A 23,319-nucleotide genomic window follows, 5' to 3' on the forward strand; every position below is an offset into this window, starting at 1 on the left:
TTCCCTCAGGGTAGAGATTCTTTCCCTAATTCGCCCCCAGCTTTAGGTTGGTATTTTCTAATTAGCAGAGATTAAGCAAGGTTTACTTTCGGTCTTTCAAGCCATCTTGAGAAACTGACTGCCCTTTTAATTCAATCCTCTTCCTAATTACCCAGGCTTCCCTAACCTTGGTGGGTGGGTGGTAAAACCAAAGATGTAAAGCTCCCCAGGCCTTTTTCAAAATTCCTCCCTTCTGTCCCTCCCCCTCTCCAAAGAATCCTGTGGTGGGCTAGTCCCTGACGGGAGTGTTCCATATCCTGCTGGTGTGTTTGAGAAGATAAAATGAGCAGGTTTGCCCTTGCCAGTTTTCCCTTGCTTGGTTTTAGCCTCTTTTTTGGGGGGGGGAGCAAGATTGGCCCCAAGCTAACATCTGCTGCCAATCCTTCTCTTTTTGCTGAGGAAGACTGGCCCTGAGCTAACATCCGTGCCCATCTTCCTCTACTTTATATGTTGGATGCCTACCACAGCATGGCTTGCCAAGTGGTGCGATGTCCGCACGGCAGATCTGAACCATCGAACTCTGGGCCACCGAACCAGAATGTGCGAACTTAACCACTGTGCCGGCCCTGGTTTCAGCCTTTTTAAACCTAAAACATCTAACAGAGAAAATTTCAAACATAAACAGAAGTAGCAAAATATAATGAACCCTCATGTCCCATCATTCAACTTCAGTAATTATCAACTCACGGCCAATTCCTTAATATCACATCCAATCTGTGTTCATACTTAATCCAAGTGCCCTATAAAATTTTGTACAGCTTTCATCTGGATCCAAACAAGTCCATTGCGGCTGGTGAAAGCTCTTAAAACTTATGAACCACAGGTTCTCCCTCAGCTCTTGCAATGTTGAAGAAACCAGATAGTTCTATAGTTCCCCAGTAGGGATATCTCTTTCCCTGTATTTTCTATAAAGTGGTTATTAGATCTAGAGACTTAATAGCTTTACTTTAAATATCGAGATTGATTCCTAACAATGGCAAAAGGAGGAATGGATGATGTACTTTTAGATGCCAATTTTAGAGCCGGGCTGGAAGAATATTCACGTTAAATGTAAAGCAGTAGCATCAATTGGGGAAAATTCCTAACTTCCACCTGAGGGAATCACTAAAAGGAAATAGCTTTTTACAGTCATTTACTGAGATTCAGAGTGCAGTGAAGTCTGCTTTGGGTGTAGGTAGGGAAAAAATGCCAATTAATTTACACAGGCCGTGTTGTGGACCTAGTTTTCACGCCCTTCGGCGGCAGGAGAGGTTGTGCCCAGGATGGTGGAAGGACTGAGTGGGCATGATTCGCAGGAGGTCCGCTGAGCTGTCAAGCGTGACAGGACTGTGCAAGTCGGCGGCGGGCTGGCCACCAGGCTGAGACAAGCCCTTGGGGCCTGGGGACCGGAACAAAACCCGCGGCCGCACAGACCTGTACAGGGGGCTTCTGAGAGCTCAGGGACCGGCGTGAGTCAGCAAAGCTCTCGGCGGGTTCCAAGATGGACCCAGCTGAGCCGCAGACGCGCCGGAAAGGAACGCAGAGAACCCACCAAGGCCAATGTGCCTTCTCAACTGCTTGCCTCTTGGGAGGTTCCCACCTGCCAGACCGTCGGTGTCTCGCGCCCTGATAAACCGCGAACGCCGTCGCCCCCGCAGCCTCTGGGAGCTCCGCTTCCCACAAGGCAGCGAGAACCGCACATGTGGCTAATTTTTCAGCGGAAAAGGCGTTGCGCAAGCGCAGTGAGGACAGCTCTGGCGTAGACGCTGAGCAGCGCTTGCGCACGGTTCCTTCCGCCCCGTTCACCCCGCCCACCGGTTTCGGCCTACTCGGCGCCTTTGTTACGTCACCGCTACGCATGCGCCTTGGAAGGAGGGACGAGCTTTCGGGGAACGGGCAGGGGGCGGGCTTTGGCCGAGGTCTCACGGCGACTGCGCGGACGGGAGCCCGGCTGGAACATGGCGACTTGCGCTGAAATCCTGCGGAGCGAGTTCCCCGAAATTGACGGACAGGTTTTCGACTACGTGACGGGTGAGCCCAACCGAATCAGCGCGCTAGGGAGGCTGAAGTGGAAGTCGTGAAGGGGAAAGACTAAGGGAGGGCAGTTCTGGGGACCGCTGCTAGGCCTCCCTCTGCATGACCTCTCGTCCCGAGGGCTGGTGGGGTCTGGAGCCCGGATTGGGGCCACGGTTCGGGGGTTAAAACTGCTTGTATGTCCATCCTACCCGGTATCTTCCTTATCCTGCCTCGCCGCGCCCAGGCGTCTTGCACAGCGGCAGCGCAGACTTCGAGTCTGTGGATGACCTAGTGGAAGCTGTGGGGGAACTGCTGCAAGAAGTGTCCGGGGACAGCAAGGATGACGCGGGCATCAGGGCCGTGTGCCAGCGCATGTACAACACTCTGCGCCTGTATGTGCCTGGGCAGGGGGATTCCTCGGGACGATGGGAGGGCGGGTCGTCGAGAGACAAGACGTGAGGGAGAAAGGTCTGATGGTCGTAGCCTCGACTCCTAACTCGGCGCTTTCTATCCCTACTCTCAAGGGCTGAGCCACAGAGCCAGGGAAACAGCCAGGTGCTACTAGACGCCCCCATCCAGTTGTCAAAGATAACAGAAAACTACGGTGAGAGTGAGGGAAAATTGAATTAGCTGCCCTCTGTCTTTTTCTCAGCCTCCAGCCACCTGCCCCTTGGAGCTCAGAACTCCTGGTACCTCTTTTCCACTGGACAAGGTTGTAGAAGCTAGTTGATATGTTTGCTGAGGGGCAAAAGAGCTCAGTGATGAAGGGAGTAGGGGTTGGAGACTTCTCCAAGTTCTTGATTATGGTAGGGAGTTTATGGGCCTTGGAATTGGGTTCACCCCCCAATTTTGCGACCTATTAACCAACTGCATGATCTTGTAAGAGTTGCTTATCTGCTCCAGTCTCTACCCTTAACCTGTGCAGTATGTGTTTTTGTTTTTATATAAAGTTCAGGGAGGATGATAGCTATCTCCAAGATTGTAAGGCTTTTCTTTAAATGTCTTTGTGTCTGGTTCATGTTAGCAGCTCAAAATGTTAGTTTCCCTTCTCTCGGGGGAAGGTGACTGCTTTTCTTATCACTTGCAGACTCTGGCGCCAAGCTCCCAGGACTGCTAAAGAGGGAACAGTTCTCGGTGAGGAGGAGAGGAGGAAGAAAGGGAAGGGGCTCTGTCTGTGGTAGGAGTGGGAGTTGACTGTATCTTTCTGGGGGATTTCTGACTATGTCTTTCCCTGAGTCTTTGATTCAGTTCATCATGGGTAAATTGAGAGGGTTAACTTACAGTTTTCCCTAGGGGTTCCTTTCTGAGCCTACAAACTAGGGTGAAATGATTGTGTTTGGACCCTCAGACAGTGAACGCAAAGAAGCTAGAGAAGGCTGAGGCTCGACTGAAGGCAAAGCAGGAGAAGCGCTCAGAGAAGGACACACTCAAGACCAGCAACCCTCTGTGAGTTTGGCAAGAAGGACTGAGAAAAGAGTAGAGCAGTCTCTACTGGGATGGAAAGGTGGTTGGGAGTGCTAAAAGCTATCTGTTTCTCCTTTTAAAAGAGTCTTGGAAGAGGCATCAGCCAGCCAGGCAGGCAGCAGAAAGGAGAGTCGGTTGGAATCATCTGGCAAGAACAAATCCTATGATGTGCGAATTGAGAACTTTGATGTGTCTTTTGGCGATAGGTGAGGGAGTGACGGGGGGGGGGGGGGGGTGCATTTTTCTTTTTCCAATTGATGGAGAATTTGGGAAGATGAAGTGGGGCTAAAAATAATGTTAGATTTCTGTTGTTAAACTTCCTGTGCCCTTATCTCTAGAGTACCCTTGTCTTCCTCTTACTGCCCCTGCAGGGTACTGCTGACTGGTGCAGATGTGAACCTGGCATGGGGCCGCCGCTATGGGCTGGTCGGTCGGAATGGGCTGGGGAAGACGACACTGCTAAAGATGCTGGCTACCCGGAGCCTGCGGGTCCCAGCCCACATTTCCCTGCTGCATGTAGAGCAGGAGGTTGCTGGAGATGACACCCCTGCCCTGCAGAGTGTGCTGGAGAGTGACACTGTGCGAGAGGACCTCCTGCGGCGGGAACGGGAGCTCAGCGCCCAGATTGCTGCTGGCAGGTGAGGACTCAGACTAGGAAATAACTAGCAGCAGCTGTCCTTAACACAGTTCCTGCCATACTGTCACAATCCGAAATTCGCATGCCCATCCCAGTAAGCAGTAGATCTTAGAACTTGGCACTGTGGGGCTATAAAGCCCTTGTTCCTTCCACAGTGCTGTGAGCGAGTCCTTTCTATACTCTATTCCTGTCCCAGCAATAAGGCAGCCCGTGGAGTCCCAGTGGTGTCCTAGTGCATCCAGCTGCATACGGTGCTGGACAGCTCCTAGACTGCCGCCCCTCCCCCCCCCCCCCCCCCAGGTTCATTGCTCTTCCTCCCATTCCCACCCCAGGGCTGAGGGCTCAGAAGCTGCACAGCTGGCAGAAATCTATGCCAAGTTGGAGGAGATTGAGGCTGACAAGGCACCTGCCAGGTATTTAAAATTCCCTTTCCCTCTGTCAGATTTCACTTTTCCATTTTGCTGTCTATTCCAACCGGGTTCTTCAATTTTTTCATCCGTAGGGCATCAGTCATTCTTGCTGGGCTTGGCTTTACTCCTAAAATGCAGCAGCAGCCCACCCGGTGAGTGGCACTTACATTCTTGGCTCTGAACACTGTTGGCACTGCCCCTGCCTGCCCTGGTGAATACCCACCCCTGATGTGGCTCTGTCTTTCTTTAGGGAGTTCTCAGGTGGCTGGAGGATGAGACTGGCCCTGGCCCGGGCCCTGTTTGCCAGGTGAGTCTCTTGGGCCTGTGTATGGATACTATGGAGGATGGGCCTTGGTTCTTGGGAGATGGCAATGGGTTGCTGACCTAAACCCTCAACCCTTGCATTCTTTCCGTAGGCCAGATCTTCTGCTGTTAGACGGTGAGTTTGAAGTGGGGCACCGTGACTTTTGGGTGGGAAAGGGTGGCAACATCCAAGTTCCTAGTTCTCCAGCGCTTCAATCCCAAATGTGTCCTCCCCTACTTTCCCAGAACCCACAAACATGCTGGATGTAAGGGCCATCCTGTGGCTGGAGAATTACCTGCAGGTGAGTGCCTACAGGTGCTGGAGTAGGTCTGGGAAGGTCTGCCTCCAAGACGCCTTGGGGAGCTGAGAGCTGACTGCCTTCCCAAACTGGGCCTGCCATCCTGTGACCCCCCCCAGACGTGGCCCTCCACAATCCTGGTCGTCTCCCACGACCGCAACTTCCTGAATGCCATAGCCACAGACATCATCCACCTGCATAGCCAGCGGCTAGATGGTTACCGGGGAGACTTTGAGACCTTCATCAAGAGCAAGCAGGAGCGGCTGCTCAACCAGCAGCGTGAATATGAGGCCCAGCAGCAGTATCGCCAGCATATCCAGGTGTGGGAACGGGCAGGTCCCACCCCACAGGTTTTGGAATTGCAGGGAGTGAGGGAGCCTGACCAGGGCCTGCACTCATCACCCACAGGTTTTCATTGACCGGTTTCGCTACAATGCCAACAGAGCCTCTCAAGTGCAGAGTAAACTCAAGATGCTGGAGAAGCTGTGAGTACCAGGTCCTTGACCAGACCCTGACTTCTGTTCTCTCGTTTTGCAGGCCACCCTTTGCCCTCCCCTTCTAGGTCTGCTCTTTTCTAGGAACCAGCTTTAACTTCTTCCTCTGCAGGAAAGCAAACTATTCTGTATGGCTCTTGGAGAGTTAATTTTGCCCCCAGGCCTAGGCAACTACTAATCTACTTTCTGTGTCTATATATTTGCTTATTCTGGACATTTCATATAAATGGAATCATACAACATATAACCTTTTGTGTCTGTTTTCACTAGGCATAATGTTTTCAAGGTTCATCCATGTTGTAGCATGTACCAGTACTTCATTCCTTTTTATGGCCAGATAATATTCCATTTTATGGACATACCACATTTTGTTTATTGATTCATCAGTTGGTGGACGTTTGGATTATTTCGCCTTTTGGGCTCATAGGAATAATGCTGCTATGAACATTTGTGTGCAGGTTTTTGTGTGGACATACGTTTTCTATTCTCTTGAGTATATACCTAGGAGTGAAATTGCTAGGTTACATGATAATTCTATATTTTACTTTTCAGCAACTGCCAAACTGTTTTCTAAAGCAGCTGCACTGTGTTATATTCCTACCAGCAGTGTATGAGGGTTCCGGTTTCTCCACATCCTTGCCCATACTTAGCTGTCTTTTTAATTTTAGCTATCCTAGTGGGTGTGAAGTGATAGCTCATTGTGGTTTTGATTTGCATTTCCTTAATGACTAATGATACTGAGCATTAGGGTTTAATCTTGAAGCAGCCTTTCTAGAGGTACTGGTAGTGGGGAAGGTTAAAATCATAAGGCTTGGGATTTTGTGACATTGAAACATATATCACAATATATTAACTGGGAGAACAAAAAGCAACAAAAAAGATAATCCTATTTTCCCAGCATATAGTGAACTAGAAGAAGGTACTCTAAAATAAGAAGGTTATATGGGTGGTGAGAGTACAGGCTTTTTCTAAGTTTTCTCTGAACATATAGTACTTGTGTGATAAGAACAAGAAAGTTATTTTTTAGAGTCATAAATCTCGTCTGTCTCTTCTCTCCTCAGGCCTGAGCTGAAACCCGTGGACAAAGAGTTGGAGGTCGTGATGAAGTGAGTGCTGCCAGAGGGGCAGGTGGGGAAGTTCTTGTTTCTGGCTGCCCTCGTGCTCCTCACCCCCACCTCCTACAGGTTCCCTGATGGCTTTGAGAAGTTCTCACCACCAATTCTCCAACTAGATGAGGTGGATTTCTACTATGACCCTAAGCACGTCATCTTCAGCCGTCTCTCAGTCTCCGCTGATCTTGAGTCCCGCATCTGTGTGGTATGGTTGCTATTTCTCTGTTCTATGAGCTGGGATTCTCCCACCCCAATATGTGGTGTCAGTTGGCCCAGATCCTCAGGCTACAAAGGGAAGAGGTCCACAGGAACAGGAGTCAGGGCCTGGGCCAAGGACTTGGCTGTTCTTATGCTGCCCCATCCTCCAGCCTCACAGGGCTGTTTGCAGAGATGAAAATCCTGGCGTGTGGTATTTTATGAACACTGAGAGCAGGACTTTATCTTAGTGGTCTCGGTTCTGAATTTTCTCAAACCATGCAACAGAGAGGAGAGAGCCTGGGCTTCAGGGTCAGACTTCAGATCCTGCCTCTGCCATTTCCTAGCCTGGTTACTAAGCAGTTTCCTCGTCCTTTAAATGGAGATAACATCTACCTTACTTGGTTAATGGGAGAATTAAATCCCCAGCACTTAGTAGGTACTTAGGTATTGGTTCCCTCTACATCTTTACTACTTCCTTCATTTTTCTCTACACTTCCTTCAAAATATTTTTTTAGTTGTTGAAGGAGTCATCGGGATGACTGGGATGAATGCTCCTCTCCTTCCCTGCTGTGTGCCACACATGTATACTCTTTAACCTTCTCATGTTTCTTCTTACAGGTTGGGGAGAATGGGGCTGGGAAGTCTACCATGCTGAAGCTGCTTATGGGGGACCTGGCACCTGTTCGAGGCATCAGACATGCTCACAGGTAGGGCCCACACCTCACTCACCAACCACCCATGCATGGTGGCTATATTCCTTTATGGTCATTGCCTTCCATCCTTTGTTTCTGCCTGCAGGAATCTGAAGATTGGCTATTTCAGCCAGCACCATGTGGAGCAGCTGGACCTGAATGTCAGTGCTGTGGAATTGCTGGCACGCAAGTTTCCTGGTGCGACAGGGATTTGAGTTGAGGAAAGAGGGCCAGGGCTGATGCCTACAGCTGGGCCTGCCTTGGGGGAGGGTGCTGAGCAGCCCACCCGAATATAGGTGTAAGAACATGGGCATGTGGAGATAGAGCTAGGGGAGGGAGAAGGGAGGGAGTTGGGCCAAGAACCCACAGGATGGGGTGGGGCCTATTCCAGGACGGCCTGAGGAGGAGTATCGTCACCAGCTGGGCCGGTACGGCATCTCTGGAGAACTGGCTGTGCGCCCTGTTGCCAGCTTGTCTGGGGGCCAGAAGAGCCGGGTAGCCTTTGCTCAGATGACCATGCCCTGGTGAGGCCTCATTTTCTAGAGCTCTTGCCCTCCCTCTTCCTCTCTTGCCTAGTAGAAAATGATCCTCTTGCCTTCATATTAGAGGAGTACATTTTCTCCCACCCACCATAATGGCCCATGTTTGTGGGTTCTGCTTCCAGTCCCAACTTCTACATTCTGGATGAACCCACAAACCACCTGGATATGGAGACAATTGAGGCTCTGGGCCGTGCTCTCAACAATTTCAGGGTGAGTCTGCCTTCTCACCACCCACTCCTCCCCAGACCTCAGCACCCCTTGGGGCCCCCCTGAGTGCCTCCTGGTCTCCTGTCTTTCAGGGTGGTGTGATTCTGGTTTCCCATGATGAGCGCTTCATCCGTCTGGTGTGCCGGGAGTTGTGGGTATGCGAAAAAGGCGGCGTCACCCGGGTCGAGGGTGGATTTGACCAGTACCGTGCGCTTCTCCAGGAACAGTTCCGCCGTGAGGGCTTCCTCTAGGGACACCAGCTGAGGACTCTGCCCAGGACATGGACTGGTCTCTCAGACCCCTGGGCCACTACGTAGGCAACCATCTCCAGGCCATGGACTTCCCCTGACTTTGGGGACAGCCTTATTTCCAAATCTCTCCTTTTGACTGGAGCATCTTCTGCACAACCCAGGGAGCCCCTGTAAGAGTCTGTGAGGACTGGTCTTCCAAGGGGAAGGGGTGGGGGGTGCCCTCTGGGGTTATAGATTTCCCCTACTGGCTCAGCTCTGACTGGGCCCTGAGTGGCTGCTATGTAAATTAAACCTCCCGCTGCATCTCCCATGTCTCATCTCTGCTACTCCCTGGCAGGGCTACAGTGTTTGCCCACTGTTCAGGAGTGTGGGCTCCTCACTTGGTGTTTTCCTGTGACGCTTGTATCAGTCACATGGAGGCAACTATGGCAGCACCAGCCTTGTCCCTGGAAGGAGACATCATTAAAGCTGCTGGGGCTCAGAGGTCACCTGCCTGACCTTGCGCTGGGCTGCCTTGGTGAAATGAAGGGCAGTGTATTACATGACTGGTGGTGTTCCCTGTGGTCTGGGATCAACTGGAGGGGTCTCGTGTTCTGCTCTCGCAGCCCCACTGCTTGGGAGAGTGAAATGATTCTGTAACCTGGCCTCAAACTGAGACCAGTGGTTTGCCACCTGCTTTCTCCAGTGGGCTCTGGCCCAGGTTCACCTTCTTCTCTGATCTGGACCCTCAGATGGGGCTGAAGAGAAACCGAGAAAATGTCTTTGTCCTCATTTTGCTTGAGTGGTTTTATGATGTCCTTTATTTTTCCTCTAACCACATGGGACGGGCTGGGGAGGTAGGAAATTGAGAATGAGATCTAATGGGAAGAAATAGAGCACGTTGTTTTCAAATTAAGCAATCTTTAAGAGGGGAGGGTAGATTCTACCTGTTGATTTATAAATATTATTTCTTGAGGACTTAGCTGCTATATGTAATAATTTGCAGAAAACACAAAAATAGAGACATTGCTTTTGCTCTCAATGACAACAGAAAAAGCAGAATCAACAGAAGGTACTTGCTGGCTTCATGGAGAATTGTAGTCACAAAGTTCAACCAAGGAATTTTAACTCAGCTGCTGAGGGTTTTGTGCTACAGGTAGCTGGGGGAGGGATCCCTGTTTGGAGTAAAGGAGAATAAAGACAGGAAGGCTCTGATGTTTTACCACAGAGCAGGCGCCAGTGGACTGATAAAGCTGGCAGAGTGATCACCAACCAGCCAGCCTTCTCAGCCTCCCTCCGCAGAGGGCCGGAGGAGGTGCTCTTCCAGCCGTGTCTGTGGCCACGTGCATTCTCGCACTCCTGAGAGCCTTCTCTCAGCTCCCAGCACTCTTCCAACCTCGGACCTGCAGATGGGCCAGTCGGAGGCCTGTTTGTCAGGCTCTCAGCCCCTTCATCCCCCACTAGCTTGTGAATCTCTTTGAGTTCTCCCAACTCAGAGTCCGTGGGAATGCAGCTGAAGGGTTCCATGACACAGAACCTGCTTCTTTGGAGGTGGTTTTGTGTACAAAGTGCACTGGAGTTGGAGTTGGGTCTAAGATCAGGTCCCAGCTCTATTACTGGCAATAGAAGGGGCCACCAATATTAACTGGGTAACCACAACAAATCACTTAACCTTTCTAACACCTCCTACTTGGTTTCTTTATGGGATTGTTGAGGATTAGCTGATAAGCACATAGTAAGCACTCAGAAAGTGATTCTTGTGTGACTGGTTTGATTTGAAGGACTATCAAAAAGTAAATTTTCTCTGAATAACTCCAGAGGTAGGCAGGTTGGACTCAAAGGGAAGAAAACTAAATAGCTTAGGCTGCCTTCTGAGAGTGAGTTCCCAGTCTCTGGAACCGTTCGGCCCTGCCAGGCTCTAGAGAATGGCTGCCTAGATGGCTCCCAATTCTCTGATTCCATGATAGTGATAGGAAGAGCCTGTATATATGACAATACATACCACTGCGGGCCTTGAGATCATTGGGATGAATGAATTACACCAGCTGAGAAAGACCCTACTATAAGTGTGTAAGATGAACTGTTGGGGTTTAGAGGAGGGGAGTTGGCAGAAGATGGTTGTCTTAAGGGATGGAAAATGTAGGCGATGTCAGCCAGCTCCGTTCCAGAAAGCACAGGGCAGAGAGGAGAGAAATCTGACACAGAAGGGTGGGAAGCCACCTTTGATCACTCCACCCTGCCCATCACAGCAGCCACCCACTTTGTGCTGTAGAGAGTCTAATCCCAACCACAACCATTGGGAAGCTGGTCCTTCCAACCTGCTGATGCTGGAGCTGCGCTGGAGTCAGCCCTTTAAACCAGTCAGGAGCTGCCACATTGAAAGGCGTCAGTCTGCAGGGTCTTCGTCCAACCGATGGCCTCCTGCTGCCCTTAGACCACACTCACCAGTGCCTTCTCAGGCAACTGGCTGGTCTGTGGTGGGAGGCAAGGTGCAAGGGTGCAGAGGGGTCATGATTCCCTCCACACCAGTCTGTAAGGCACTCAAAGATGCCAGTCAGTTATTTCAATGTGGTGTTACTGTCTTGAGATTTGTGGGACATAGGCATTTTGCTAAGTTCTCACTGGTTTCCAGGGAGATTTTAGCAGAGTAGAAGAGGTGCCGTTTGCGTTTACTGGCCATGCCGCAGGCTAGTTTGTCATTTTGGAACCTAACATCCTACTAAGAGCCGCTCCCCAGGTCTGGGTCTGGTCTACACACAGATGCAAACCAAACAAGACCCTCACCAACATCAGAGCACCAGGGCTGTATACCACCCTGAGCATGCAGACCAGATGTTGGAGCCTATGGGAAATCCTGGCCACCCAGTAGCGTGGCTCGAGGCTGTGGAGGGCTTTCACAACCTGGTTGAAGGTCCTCTAGGGGTTCCCAAACCTGGAGTGATGGGCTTCCCTCAACCCCTCCCCACTACAAGTGAGCTTCATCGTACTTTGCTTCCTGCATTATAAGCTGCATGCTATTAAAGACTGTAGTTCCGAGCCAGCCCTGATGGCCTAATGTTTAAAGTTCGGTGCACTCTGCTTCGGTGGCCCAGGTTCAGTTCCCGGGCATGGAACCACTCCACTCATCTGTCAGTAGCTGTGCTGTGGCAGTGGCTCACAAAGAAGAACTAGAAGGACTTAAACTAGAATATACAACTATGTACTGGGGCTTTGGGGAGGGAAAAAAGGCAAAAAACAGGAAGATGGGCAACAGATGTTAGGGCAAATCTTTCCCAGAAAAAAAAAAAAATTGTAGTTCCCACCTTGCCTTGATATCCTTAAAGGCCAGACCACAGCTTACCCGTCTGCATTTTCTGTGCGTGTTGCAGGTTGGGTTCCCTGGGAAGCAGCTTAAAGAGGAAATCGGCATGCAGGGTACTTATTAGGGGGTGGTCCTGGGACCGACACCAGGATCGAGCAGAGGGAGATGTTGAGCAGCAGCGCATCCCCAGTGAGCCTCAGTCAACCCCACATTCCAGAGCTGCAGCGTTGACCTGAGTTGAGGCTGTGGGTCAGGCCTTTTTTCCGCTGAGTTGATCAATCTGTGGATGCTGGCTGCTTGCTACTAGAAGGAGGTGGACCTCTGGAGAGGAAGTTTTCTTCAGCTGAGGCGCTCTCCCTGAAGGGCTGACGGCTGAGGACTTTCTGCCATCAGCACTCTCAGCAGCTGGGACAACAAACCAATCATTCATTCCTGAAGGGGGATCTGGGTAGCCCATCACAGCATACACTACAGTGCCAGCACATAGTAGGTACTCAATAAAAATGCTTGCTAAATGAATATTTTGGGGAAACTATTTGCGAGAAAGTAGAGAATGACATTGGAAGAGGAGAGAGCAGAGGCCAAGAGACCAGCAAGGAATCCATGACCCAAACCCAGCGCTAAGGATGTGGGGTCAGCACGGCAGAGGTGGAGGGGAGGCTAGGAGGATGGTGTGCAGACTCAGCAAGGGGTTGTGAGCTCTACCCAAACAAGGGGGGACTCCTTGTTCTGAGCCAGAGTCTTGAAATGAAATGAAAGCTTTCGGACAGTAAGAGGTTAAAGGGGGCTTTTGTTGTTTTTAAACCGCTCCTTGTTTCCTTTCGAGACATAATGACAGTTAATATTTATTGAGCTCTTACTGTGTAATAGGCATGTTGTAAGTGCTTTATGTGCAGTAAGTCAGGCCTCACAACCCTGTGAACTGGCAAGTTTACAGATGAGGAAACAGGGAGCTGACATAGTGGGTGGCAGGGCTGGGATTCTGGCCACTTTGGCTCTAGAGGGCAGCTCTTTACTGCCACACGGTTGATCACTCAGCTCCTGATGTGACGTGCTCAATAGTCAGTGTGTCAATTCCATCACTTAAAACTCATCCTTCATTTCCTGGGGCAGGGGGTGGGAGGTGAGGGATTGGAACAAGTTCTCACAAGACAGCAAGCTGATGGGTAGGAGTACCTGACACAGTGGCTGCCACACACTGGGTACTCAGTGAATAGTTCGTTAAATAGATGATTAAAAATGCGTGTGATAGTGGAAAAATCACACACGGATTCGCCCAGCTCTACCACTGATGGCATCTTGGGCAAGTCCACCTCTGCTGAGTAAATTATCCTTATCCTTAAAATGGGCATAACAGTTTGTCTTGCCTGCTGCTTTGGATAGTTGGAAGGATTAAATGAGACAAGAGCCTGTGTAAACTGAAGAAGATTTCTTGTAGATTGTAAAGTGGTGTGGATCCAAAGGGTGTCATTTCACGGGAGGAGGGATGGGGCAGCAGCCTGGGGCCACCTCTGGAGACACACAGACTCGCGCATGCGCACAAAGACGCTCTAGGCCATTATCAACATGATTGTCCTAAGAGAGCCACTCCACAGCCCTTGTCCCCCGAGCTAGGCATCAGAAAGCATGCCTGCAGGAACACAGCGTGAGACTCTGCCTGGCACTCACTGAGCTACATGGGGTAAGGCAGAAATCACCATGCACTTTAAGCCCATTCTAATAATGTGGATAGGTCATGCCCTGTCGGTAATTCTAGGTTTCTGTTTTCTTTATGTTAAGTAAATGTGTGGTTTGAAAGTAATTTCTGCTTTGCTGTATATAGAGAGATCTTTGAAACCCTAAATTAGAATAAATATTTGTCAACCCATGCTTTCATGTTTTTAACAGTGAGGAGTGCTTTCACAAATGTTCTCTTTTGGTCTTGTCTTCTCAATAACCTTGTGTTAAGTGGCTCCTGCTGAGTTATTCCCATTTTACAGAAGAGGATCTTGAGACAGAAAGATGTTAAGTGTCTTGCTTAGTTTCAGATACCTCTGCCAGTGCAGAGATGGGCAAGAACCAAGGTGTCTCAGTCCCCAGCCTTCTCACATCTCTCCAGATCGGCTGTTCTCAACTTAGTTCCACAGCTATTCATGCAATAGGTGACATTCTCACATCACACGTGCCCCTGAGCTCACCCAGGGTCACGTGCCCTTCCGTCCTTTTAGGGAAGTATTTTGAAGCTGGAATGAGGGGAGGTGACTGTGAATCTGATTTAATTTGCTTTAAACTTGAAAATTCTGGAGTCAGAAAGAACTAAATTTGAGTCTGGAGTCTATTATCTAATAGCTGTGTGACCCTGGCAGATTAAGCCTTTCGGTGCCTCAGTTTCCTGATCCTGTAAAATGGGAATAATAATGGTCCTTATATTGTAGGGTTATGGTGAATATTAAATCAGATAATACAAGCAAAACTCTCATCATGGTTCTTAGTAGTTCCATAATTGTTAGCCATTATGATGATTATTAGAATTTGTTGCAACCCTCACTGCTTTATTGATTTTTAGTGAGACATTGTTTATAATGCCCTGCAGCTGAAAACCATTGTGTTTAGTCAGCCAAAATGACAGGTACCCAAGCCTCCTACTTTGTGTCCTCGGACCTAGAAGGGACCCCTTCTTGGATTCCTCTCCCACTGCAAAGTCATTTTCTTTGGCTTCTCCTATACACACACACACACACTCTCAGGCTCCTCCAGTTCTTTCTGGATGTTCTGTACTCAATCTGTTCCATCACTCAATATTTTGATCCAGGTTGCTGACACTCCATCAGTGTAAGAGTCTAGGTTTTTCCTTACTGCTAGGGACCTTTGAGCATGGTCATTCTGAACCTTCTCACCACCAAAGATTTCTTACTCTTCCCCGACCATGAACTCTACAGCCAGAATGCAGGTATGGCACACCCAGAACTTGGGAGTAGAGCTATCTGAGAGTAAAACTAGTAAGAACCAACAAACAATGGTTGAGATGTAGAAGCCATTCAAGAGATTGTAAGTCGTGGTTTGGTGGTGTGTGGGTGTGTGTGTGTGTCAGGGTTAGGGGGACATTTAAGAACCATCAGGTTGACGAGGGCACTATTAGCCAAGGAAGGACACAAGTGATTGGAAGAACACATGAAATGGGATTGGAATCAAGAATGCCTGGATCCTGGAATGGAGACGGAGAGGGTATGAGAGACCAACCATTGGTCAGGAGGTCCCCAGACCTGCCTGGGAGGAGGCAGACTCTCTCTAGTGACTTGCCCCTTTAGCAGGTCTTGCCTTCAGAGGCACTGGATGCCTTAGTCCATCAGAACTTGGTACCACAGGCCCCTGAGCTTCATCCACTAACTCCTCCACTCAATTCCACCCTCATCGGGCTTCTTTGGCTTGTCACTTGGCTCGTGTGGCCTTTCTCACCCAGAAAGGATGTGTTGACCAGAAAAGATGGATTTTTAGGCCAGCTGTCAGCCACGTTCCTAGTGATAAATTAATAAACTGACATCTCGTTTATACATCAGTCCTTTCTGAGTTTCAACAGTGTAAGATAAAACTCCTTAGCTTGATCCAATAATAATAACAATTTACTGAGCAGTATGTCCCAAGCATTGTTCTAAGCATTTTACATGAATTAACTCATTTAATCCTCACAACAAACCAATGAGGTATGGATTATCCCCATTTTATAAATGAGAAAATGGAAGCCCCCCCCAAAATTTTAAAAAACTTGCTTAGGTCCAGCCAGCTCACGAGACTCTGAGCTGTGGCTTGTACTGAGGTCACGGTGGGCCCAAGAGCCAGCTTGCCCACCCTAGCACAGCGACACACCTGACCTCATTGACATTCGGGACCTGAGGCTGTGAGGAGCAGCTCTGTGCTGTGGTGACCTCAGCAGGCACTGGGGCCCTAGGGGGCCACATCTGAGCAGCCTGCCAGCCCACCTGAGGCAGATTTTATCTGTGAAACAAACCTAATTTGTTAAATCATTATTATTTTCCCATTAAAATTTAATCAGACATAATGTACTAATCACAGTTTCTGATCTGCCTTAAACAATCACAGTTTCCAACCCGAGTCATTTCATTTCAGCCCCAAGAAAAGAAACGCTGTTTCATTGCGCTTGGACACTCTTCAGTGACAATAACTCTAGGCCCGTCTTACTGCCTTTTCTGACCCCAGGCTGAGGTGTTGGTGCCCCGGGAAGTTTTATCTGGCTGCCTTCTAGTTCACACGGGCTGCCTCTCCGACACTGGCTGCTTCACCTGGAACCGTTGGAGCCCAGTAGGACTCCACACCTCACTGTGTGCTCCCAAACCGGACGGCTAGGAAGGTTTGGTCTGGGACATCAGGGTGTCTGGGGAAAGAGCATTCCATCTGACTTGACATTTACTGAATGGCTACTCCTGCTCAGCCTTCCCCTCTATAAAACCGGTCTGCTAATCCCCTGCCCTCTGGCTGGTTCACTCAGTGTTCTGATATGAACGCTGCCCAGAGAGACCCCTCAATTGACAACATGGAGGGTTCTTCACAGAACAACTTCTGTATCCCTTGTTGGGTGGGTGCAGCACCAGTTCTCTAGGGAGGGGCTGTCTGGTAGCAACCCGCTCAGTGCCGGACAGTCCCATCGAAGACAGCTGATGGAGGTAACCCCCAAGAACTTGGAAATGATGGGTGTAAGCTGCCTTCTGAGATTCAAACTGAACAATCAGCCCCTAATGGACCAGAGAGAGGATGCTGTCTAGCTGATCCAAACTGCCTGAAAGAAAGACGTGTCAATCCCCAGTGCCCACCCCAGCACTGGCCAGAAGACAGGGTGTCCTGGAGCCTGCTTCAAATCCCAGAGCTCCTAATGGGAGACTCTTTCTTTTGGAACGGATCAGCCCATCTGGGACAGGGCTGGCTGTCCCACCTGGTGCTACCACTTCTGAGCTCAGTGCCCTGGGCCAAGTTCTGTAACCTCTCAGGGTACAATTCTCCTCTGGATAAGATGGGAGGATAATGTGCATATGGTTATTGAAAAGATTAAGAGAATTACCTCACACAGCAAGGGGGGAATGCCTGCTAGGGAGGGTAAGTTCTCTTAAGTAGAAAAGCCCTAATGTCCTACATGTTGGGGGGCTTCAGAGCTGAAGTAAAGAGATATATGGCTTTGCCAAATGTGGTGGGAAGACTGAAGTTGGGATGTCAATGGGGAGGGAAGACAAGAGAAGAGATGCATGTGTCCTGAGCTTGGGACACCTTAGGGAAGGAGGTAAGGGGGCTGGTGCCAGCTTCCCAAAAGTGGGGTGGCCCAAGGACATTTAAGAACAGTGAGGGTCTATTCTTTTTTTGGAAGTTATTTGCATTTCTGAGACGAAAAATCCTCTTCCAGTTATCTCAGATCTCTACTAAAGTCACTTATATAAGTGATTTTAGTTCTTGCTTTTATTTTTCCTTTTTAAAATCAAGGAAGGTGCTGGATCAATGCAGGGTGGAGCAGATAAAATAAGGAAGCAGGAGTTCTGAGCCAGAGGTGATCATAAGAATGAAAATACAAGTGTCCAACTGCTGGGAACTTGCAGAAAACCTAGAAAGGGCTTTAGACCATAAATACACTACTTTCTCTATATTTTCAGGCTTTTTTGGACTCTCTGTAGTATGATTGTTGCATTTTTTTTTCAGACTAAAAAAATCTATTTGGACCTGTTGCTTTAAGTTTAGAGGCACTTTACCTGAGAAAGTGTCTCAAGGTTGAGGAAAAACATAATGAGCATCTTACACGAAAAATAAGTTTATCCTGTGTTTCTCATTATCATGGTTTTTGCTAGGCTAGAGACACACATTTAAGCAACGTGAGCTCTATTCATTTCTAGGGCTTGACTGAGACTATAGGATCTGCCTCCACTCACTCATCTGCTGCTTGTTGGCAGGAGGCCTCAGTTCCTCACCAGGCCGACCTCTCCCCAGAGCTGTTTGAGTGTCCTCACAACATGGCGCCCGGCTTCCCCAGAGCAAGTCATTCAAGGGAGAAGGCAAAGAGGAAGCCACAATGCCTTTTATGACCTACTCTTATAAGTCCCCCACCATCACTTCCACCACATTCTGTTTGTTAGAAGCAACTCACTAAGACTAGCCCACACTCGAGGGCAAGGGAATTAGGCTCCACTTTTTAAAGGGAGGAATATCAAAGAGTTTGTGAACTTATTTTAAAACCACTACAATTGGCATTGTGGTTTAGGCTTGTGAAAACTCTATTATCATATCAGCTCTCACTCGTGAGGACCAGGTACTAGCCCATAAGGTCTAGAAACAGACTCTTCAGGGACAAATTCAAGAGGGGGATGCCACTTAGTGGGGACCCATTTGAGGGACCAGCTGCGTTTCCCAGGTGACATCCCCACTGTATCAGTCAGTGTTCTCCAGAAAAACAGAACCAGTAGGATATATATATATTAGGAGATGTATTTCCAGAAATTGACTCATGATTGTAGGCACTGGTGAGTCTGAAATCTGTAGGCAGGCCACGGACTGGAAACTCTCAGGCAGGAGCTGATGCTACAGTATTGAGGCAGAATTTCTTCTTCTCCAGGAAACCACAGACTTTTGCCCTTGTGGCCTTTTGACTGATTGGATGAGGCCCCACATTCTCATGATAATCTCCATAAAGTCAACTGATTATTAACCATAGCTACAAAATACCTTCACAGCAACACCTACCTAAATGAGTGTTTGATTGAATAACTGCGTACTCTAGCCGGGCTGAGTTGATACAAGAGACTAACCAGGACACCAACCTCTAAGTCTCTGCTCTTCTTCTCCCCTTGCAGTGTGGGAAACATGCCAGCTCACCCCTGACAGACTCCTGGTGGCTCCCTCCTAAGTGCTCCCCTTTTTGACATCAGCCCATGCTTCCCAAGGTCCAATCTGTACCTTTTCTATTATAAAGACAATATAGCAACAATGCAGGGTGTTTGAAAGTAGAGGGGGAAATTACTTACAATGCCTTCATTTGTGTCTTTCCCAATTTTTATTCATGGACACATTATATGTAATTGCATTTTTTAGGTCATAGTACTCTTGCTGTTTTGTAGTTGATTTTAAACTTATTTTCTTTATATCAAAAACTTTTTCTTTTTTGTAATTGCTATTACAGTTTTCATAATTAAAATTTTTATGGCTACAAATTAGTCTACTGAGCAGATGTACCAAAGCTTATTTAAACTTTTCCCTGTTGTTGGACATTTGGGTTGCTTCTAAATTTTCTATGAATAAATGCTACAGTGAACATCTGTGTGCACGTTATCTCTCTGGGTTTTCAATTAGTAATACAGGAATTAAAATATTTACACCAAAAAGCTACAATGCTTAAATGAGATAATGTGAATAAAGCACCTGCTATAGAGGTTTGCATACAATAGACGCAAAATAAATAGTGGTCACTATATTATTATTATCAGAACCTAATTCATACTGATTTTGATGGGACTTTCTTTTGTGTTCATGCCAGAGACTTTTAAGAAAGGAGAAAAGGGCCGGCCCAGTGGCACAGTGGTTAAGTTCACATGTCCTGCTTCTTGGCTGCCCGGGGTTGGCAGTTTCAAATCCTGGGTGCGGACATGGCAAAGCACAGCATGCCATGCTGTGGTAGGCGTCCCACATATAAAGTATAGGAAGATGGGCATGCATGTTAGCTCAGGGCCAGGCTTCCTCAGCAAAAAAGAGGAGGATTGGCAGCAGATGTTAGCTCACAGCTAATCTTCCTCAAAAATAAATAAATTAATTAATTAATTAAAAAAGGGGGGGAAGCAAGGAAATCTTACAGAATCTTAAGGGATGTATCAAGCCTGCAGGTATTCATTAAAAAGCCTCTACAGTTCTCTGCACTCAATATTCTCATTCACATTTTTTTTTTTTACTTTCCTGAACTTTTTTTTTCTCATTATAGGCAGTAGCTTTATTTTTCTACAGTGTCTTGGAAATCTTGTTTTAGGGAAATTATCGTGCCAGGAATTTTGACATCAACTCTGTCTCTGTCTCTCTCCGTCTCTCTCGGCATTGTCTTCCCAAAGCCTGCTGAGCGTTGGAGATTTTATTTCTGAGTCAATGGAAATAGAGACAAACTTTGTGCAGCAAAATGCATTGAGCTGCGTAAAAAAGGCAAAATTATTCCCAATTCATAGGACAGTTGAGTTTGTAAAACATGCTACAAAAATCAAGGTGTAGACAATCTCAGAAAAGTAAACAGAAATTAGGGCAATTCCTGATAAAGGAAGAAAGGAAGCAGTATGGTCTGTCTCAGAGACTGAGGAAGAGTTCCAGAGTGAAGAAGAGACCACAGACATTTGACAAAAATGCCACATGTTATCTGAACCGGATTTTCGGTGCTTTTTTTCTTTTTTGTGCGGGGGAGGGGAGGTGACGAAGATTGGCCCTGAGCCAACATCTATTGCCAATCTTCCTCTTTTGTTTGAGGAAGATTGTTGCCAAGTTAACATCCTTGCCCATCTTCCTCCATTTTGTATGTGGGACACTGCCACAGCATGGCTTGATGAGCGGTGTGTAGGTCTGTGCCCGGGATCTGAACCCATGAACCCTGGGCCACTGAAGCCAATTGTGGGAACCCAACCACCATGCCCCTGGACTGGCCCCTGGACATTTTTATTATTATAAAGAAAACTGTTGAGACATTACGCAAAAGCAGGGTGGGGTTTGTGGATTAGATGCTAGAAATATATCGATGCTAATTTCCTGATTTTGACGGTTGTGCTGTGGTTATATAGGAGTATGTCGTTGTTTGTAGAAAATACACATTAAATCAAGGATAATAGGACATAAATTGGCTACTTACTTGTAAATGGTTCGTGGGGGGGAGTTCTTTGTTTTGTACTTCAAATTTTCTGTACACTTCAGATTGTTTGAAACTTTAAAAGTATTTTTATTTATTTTTATTTTTTATTTTTTATTTTTTTGAGTAAGATTAGCCCTAAGCTAACATCTGCTGCCAATCCTCCTCTTTTTGCTGAGGAAGACTGGCCCTGAGCTAACATCCATGCCCACCTTCCTCTACTTTATATGTGGGACGCCTACCACAACATGGCTTGCCAAGTGGTGCCATGTCCACACCCAGGATCTGAACCGGCGAAACCCGGGCCACCAAAGCGGAACATGCACACTTAACGCTGCACCACCAGGCTGGCCCCTAAAAATATTTTTAAAATAGAAAAGTAACACATGAGTGTTGTAACAAGTTGAAGAATGCAGTGGTATAGTCAAATCAAGTTAATACCACTCCCTCCCAATTCTAGTTCTCTCTTTCCTAAAGGAAACACAGTTACCAGTTTCACAGAAATCTTTCAAAATTTTATCTAATATGATATGAACATGCAAACCTGTAAATTTTTATGTATTGAAACGCCTTCTCTCATTGTGGCAGCTATTAACTTTCTCCTTAGTGTCCTTCACAAAACAGAAGTCCTTAATTTTTGTATCATTTTATTTTGAAGTAATTTCAGACTTGGAGAAATGTTGCAAAATATTACAAAGAATTCTGCTTTTACCCTTCAGTCAGATTCCCCAGATGTTAACCTTTTGCCACATTTGCTTCATCTTTCTCCGTGTGTGTGTGTGTGTGTGTGTGTGTATAATTTTTTCCTAAACTGTTTGAAAGTTGTAGACATAATGTGCCTTTATTTATAAAGACCCCAATATGTTGTTTTCTAAAAACAAGACTTCCCTTACATAACCGCAGTGCAATTGTGAAAATTAGGAAGTGAACATTGACGCAGTACTATTATCTAATCTATAGAGTTTATCCAAGTTTTGCCAATTGTACCACCAATTTCCTTTATAGAAAAAGAACAAAAACTGTTTTGATCCAAGATCACACGTTGCATTTAGTTGTCCTGTCTCTTTAGCCTCCTTTAATCTGAGGGACAATTCTCCAGTCTTTATCTTTCATGACCTTGACATTTTGGAAGAGTACAGGACATTTATTTTGTAGAGTGTCCCTCAATTAAGGTTAGTCTGGTGTTTCCTGATGATTAGATTCAGGCTATGCATTTTGGGCAGGAATATCACAGAAACGAGGCTGTGCCTTCTCAGTACATCTTATCAGGAGGCATGTGACGTCCATTTGTCCCATTACTGGTGATGTTCACTTTGATTACTTGGTTAAGCTGGTGTCTGTCGGGTTTCTACACTGTAAATTGCATTTTTCCCTTTTGTAATTAATAAGTATCTTGTGGAGAAGGAATATTTTATTTTCATGTAATCAAAATCATCAATGTTTTGCAACAATGGTTTGTTCTTTGGAAGTGTTTGAGTTCTTTGCCACCACCCTTAGGTGACGGAGGTTTTCTGAAACATCATTTTTCTATTAATTGCATAGATTTACTTTTCTTATTTAGGTTTAATCCATCCAGAATTCACCCTTGTATGTGTTGTTGTATAGGAATATGGTTTTCACTTTTCTCCATACAGTGACCCAGTTTTTCCAGTGTTATCTGTAAACAACCTATCCTTTCTTCAGTGATGGTGATGCCCCATTCAGTGCGTATTATGTTCTCATTTATATCACATTATGTCCATGGGTCAGGTTCTCTATTGGCCTATTTGTTCTTGAAACAGTACCACACTGTTTTGATTACTGTAGTCTTGTAGTATGTCTTGGTATCTGGTAGAGTAAGCCCCACTTTTCTTTTTCTATATTGACTTTGCTAATTTTGAAACTATTACTCTGTATAAATACTAGAGTAAGTTTATTACACTTCAGAAAATCCTCATGGATTTTAATTGGGATTGCAATGAATTATAGATTAACTGGGGGAAAACTAGCATTGTTAGTTATTAAGCCATTTCATCCAAGACAGTGGTTATTTGGATCATCTTTTGTGTTCTTCATTTGAGTTTTAAAGTTTTCTTCATAGAGGTCTCATATAGTCTTGGTTAAGCAAATTCCTAGATATTTTATGGGTTTTGTCATTATTGTGAAAGGCATCTTTTTACTTGCATTTTCTAGTTGGTTATAGCTGATGCAGATATATGCTATTGATTTTTGTAGATTGATTTTATACCTGGCTACCTTGCTGAATTCTCTCACTGTTGCAACAGCTTGTATTGCAACTATTCCATTGGTATTTTGTGGTAGATAATTATATCACCTACAAATAATTAGTTTTATGTATATAAACACGTATCTATAAATACTTCTATATGTAGCCATCTGTATCTATATTAAACTAAATGAGTTTTTACTAATGTCTCCAACTCTAAGCCACAACCACATGGATCATTCTAGCTTTCTCCCCTTGTCTGTAACCTCACACTCCAACAGTAAGAAACCTGACTCCCACCATCCACCATTCATTTACTTAACTGTTCAAAACCAGTGTACATGTGTAGTA

General features: G+C 46.8%; 1 protein-coding gene across 3 annotated transcripts; it reads left to right on the top strand.

Moving 5' to 3' along the window:
- Nucleotides 1-1,770: 1,770 nt before the first annotated feature.
- On the top strand, nucleotides 1,771-8,948 carry ABCF3 (ATP binding cassette subfamily F member 3). Of its 3 annotated transcripts, XM_008525975.2 has the most exons (21): nucleotides 1,771-2,049; nucleotides 2,279-2,426; nucleotides 2,559-2,638; nucleotides 3,122-3,168; nucleotides 3,383-3,480; nucleotides 3,582-3,704; nucleotides 3,870-4,136; nucleotides 4,468-4,548; nucleotides 4,638-4,697; nucleotides 4,796-4,852; nucleotides 4,962-4,984; nucleotides 5,095-5,150; nucleotides 5,267-5,467; nucleotides 5,556-5,632; nucleotides 6,703-6,747; nucleotides 6,826-6,958; nucleotides 7,570-7,658; nucleotides 7,750-7,841; nucleotides 8,035-8,167; nucleotides 8,308-8,395; nucleotides 8,485-8,948. In XM_008525975.2, the coding sequence occupies exons 1-21, from the start codon at nucleotides 1,977-1,979 to the stop codon at nucleotides 8,641-8,643; spliced, it is 2,130 nt and encodes a 709-aa protein (XP_008524197.1). In that variant the 5' UTR covers nucleotides 1,771-1,976; the 3' UTR covers nucleotides 8,644-8,948. The 3 variants fall into 3 exon arrangements, with proteins under 3 accessions (XP_008524197.1, XP_070439398.1, XP_070439399.1); XM_070583297.1 differs by lacking the exon at nucleotides 2,279-2,426 and having other exon boundaries at nucleotides 1,886-2,049; XM_070583298.1 differs by lacking the exons at nucleotides 1,771-2,049; nucleotides 2,279-2,426; nucleotides 2,559-2,638; ... (1 more) ...; nucleotides 3,383-3,480; nucleotides 3,582-3,704 and adding an exon at nucleotides 4,332-4,338 and having other exon boundaries at nucleotides 3,895-4,136.
- Nucleotides 8,949-23,319: the final 14,371 nt, after the last annotated feature.

The sequence above is a fragment of the Equus przewalskii genome, chromosome 18, assembly GCF_037783145.1.
Source record: "Equus przewalskii isolate Varuska chromosome 18, EquPr2, whole genome shotgun sequence".
In the NCBI taxonomy this organism is placed as follows: domain Eukaryota; kingdom Metazoa; phylum Chordata; class Mammalia; order Perissodactyla; family Equidae; genus Equus; species Equus przewalskii.

Excerpts from the sequence above, each read along its gene's own strand:
- ABCF3 (XM_008525975.2), top strand. The coding sequence starts at position 1,977 with ATGGCGACTTGCGCTGAAATCCTGCGGAGCGAGTTCCCCGAAATTGAC. Across the intron at positions 2,427-2,558 it reads ATGTACAACACTCTGCGCCT|GGCTGAGCCACAGAGCCAGG; the intron begins GTATGTGCCTGG and ends CCTACTCTCAAG. Across the intron at positions 5,633-6,702 it reads CTCAAGATGCTGGAGAAGCT|GCCTGAGCTGAAACCCGTGG; the intron begins GTGAGTACCAGG and ends TTCTCTCCTCAG.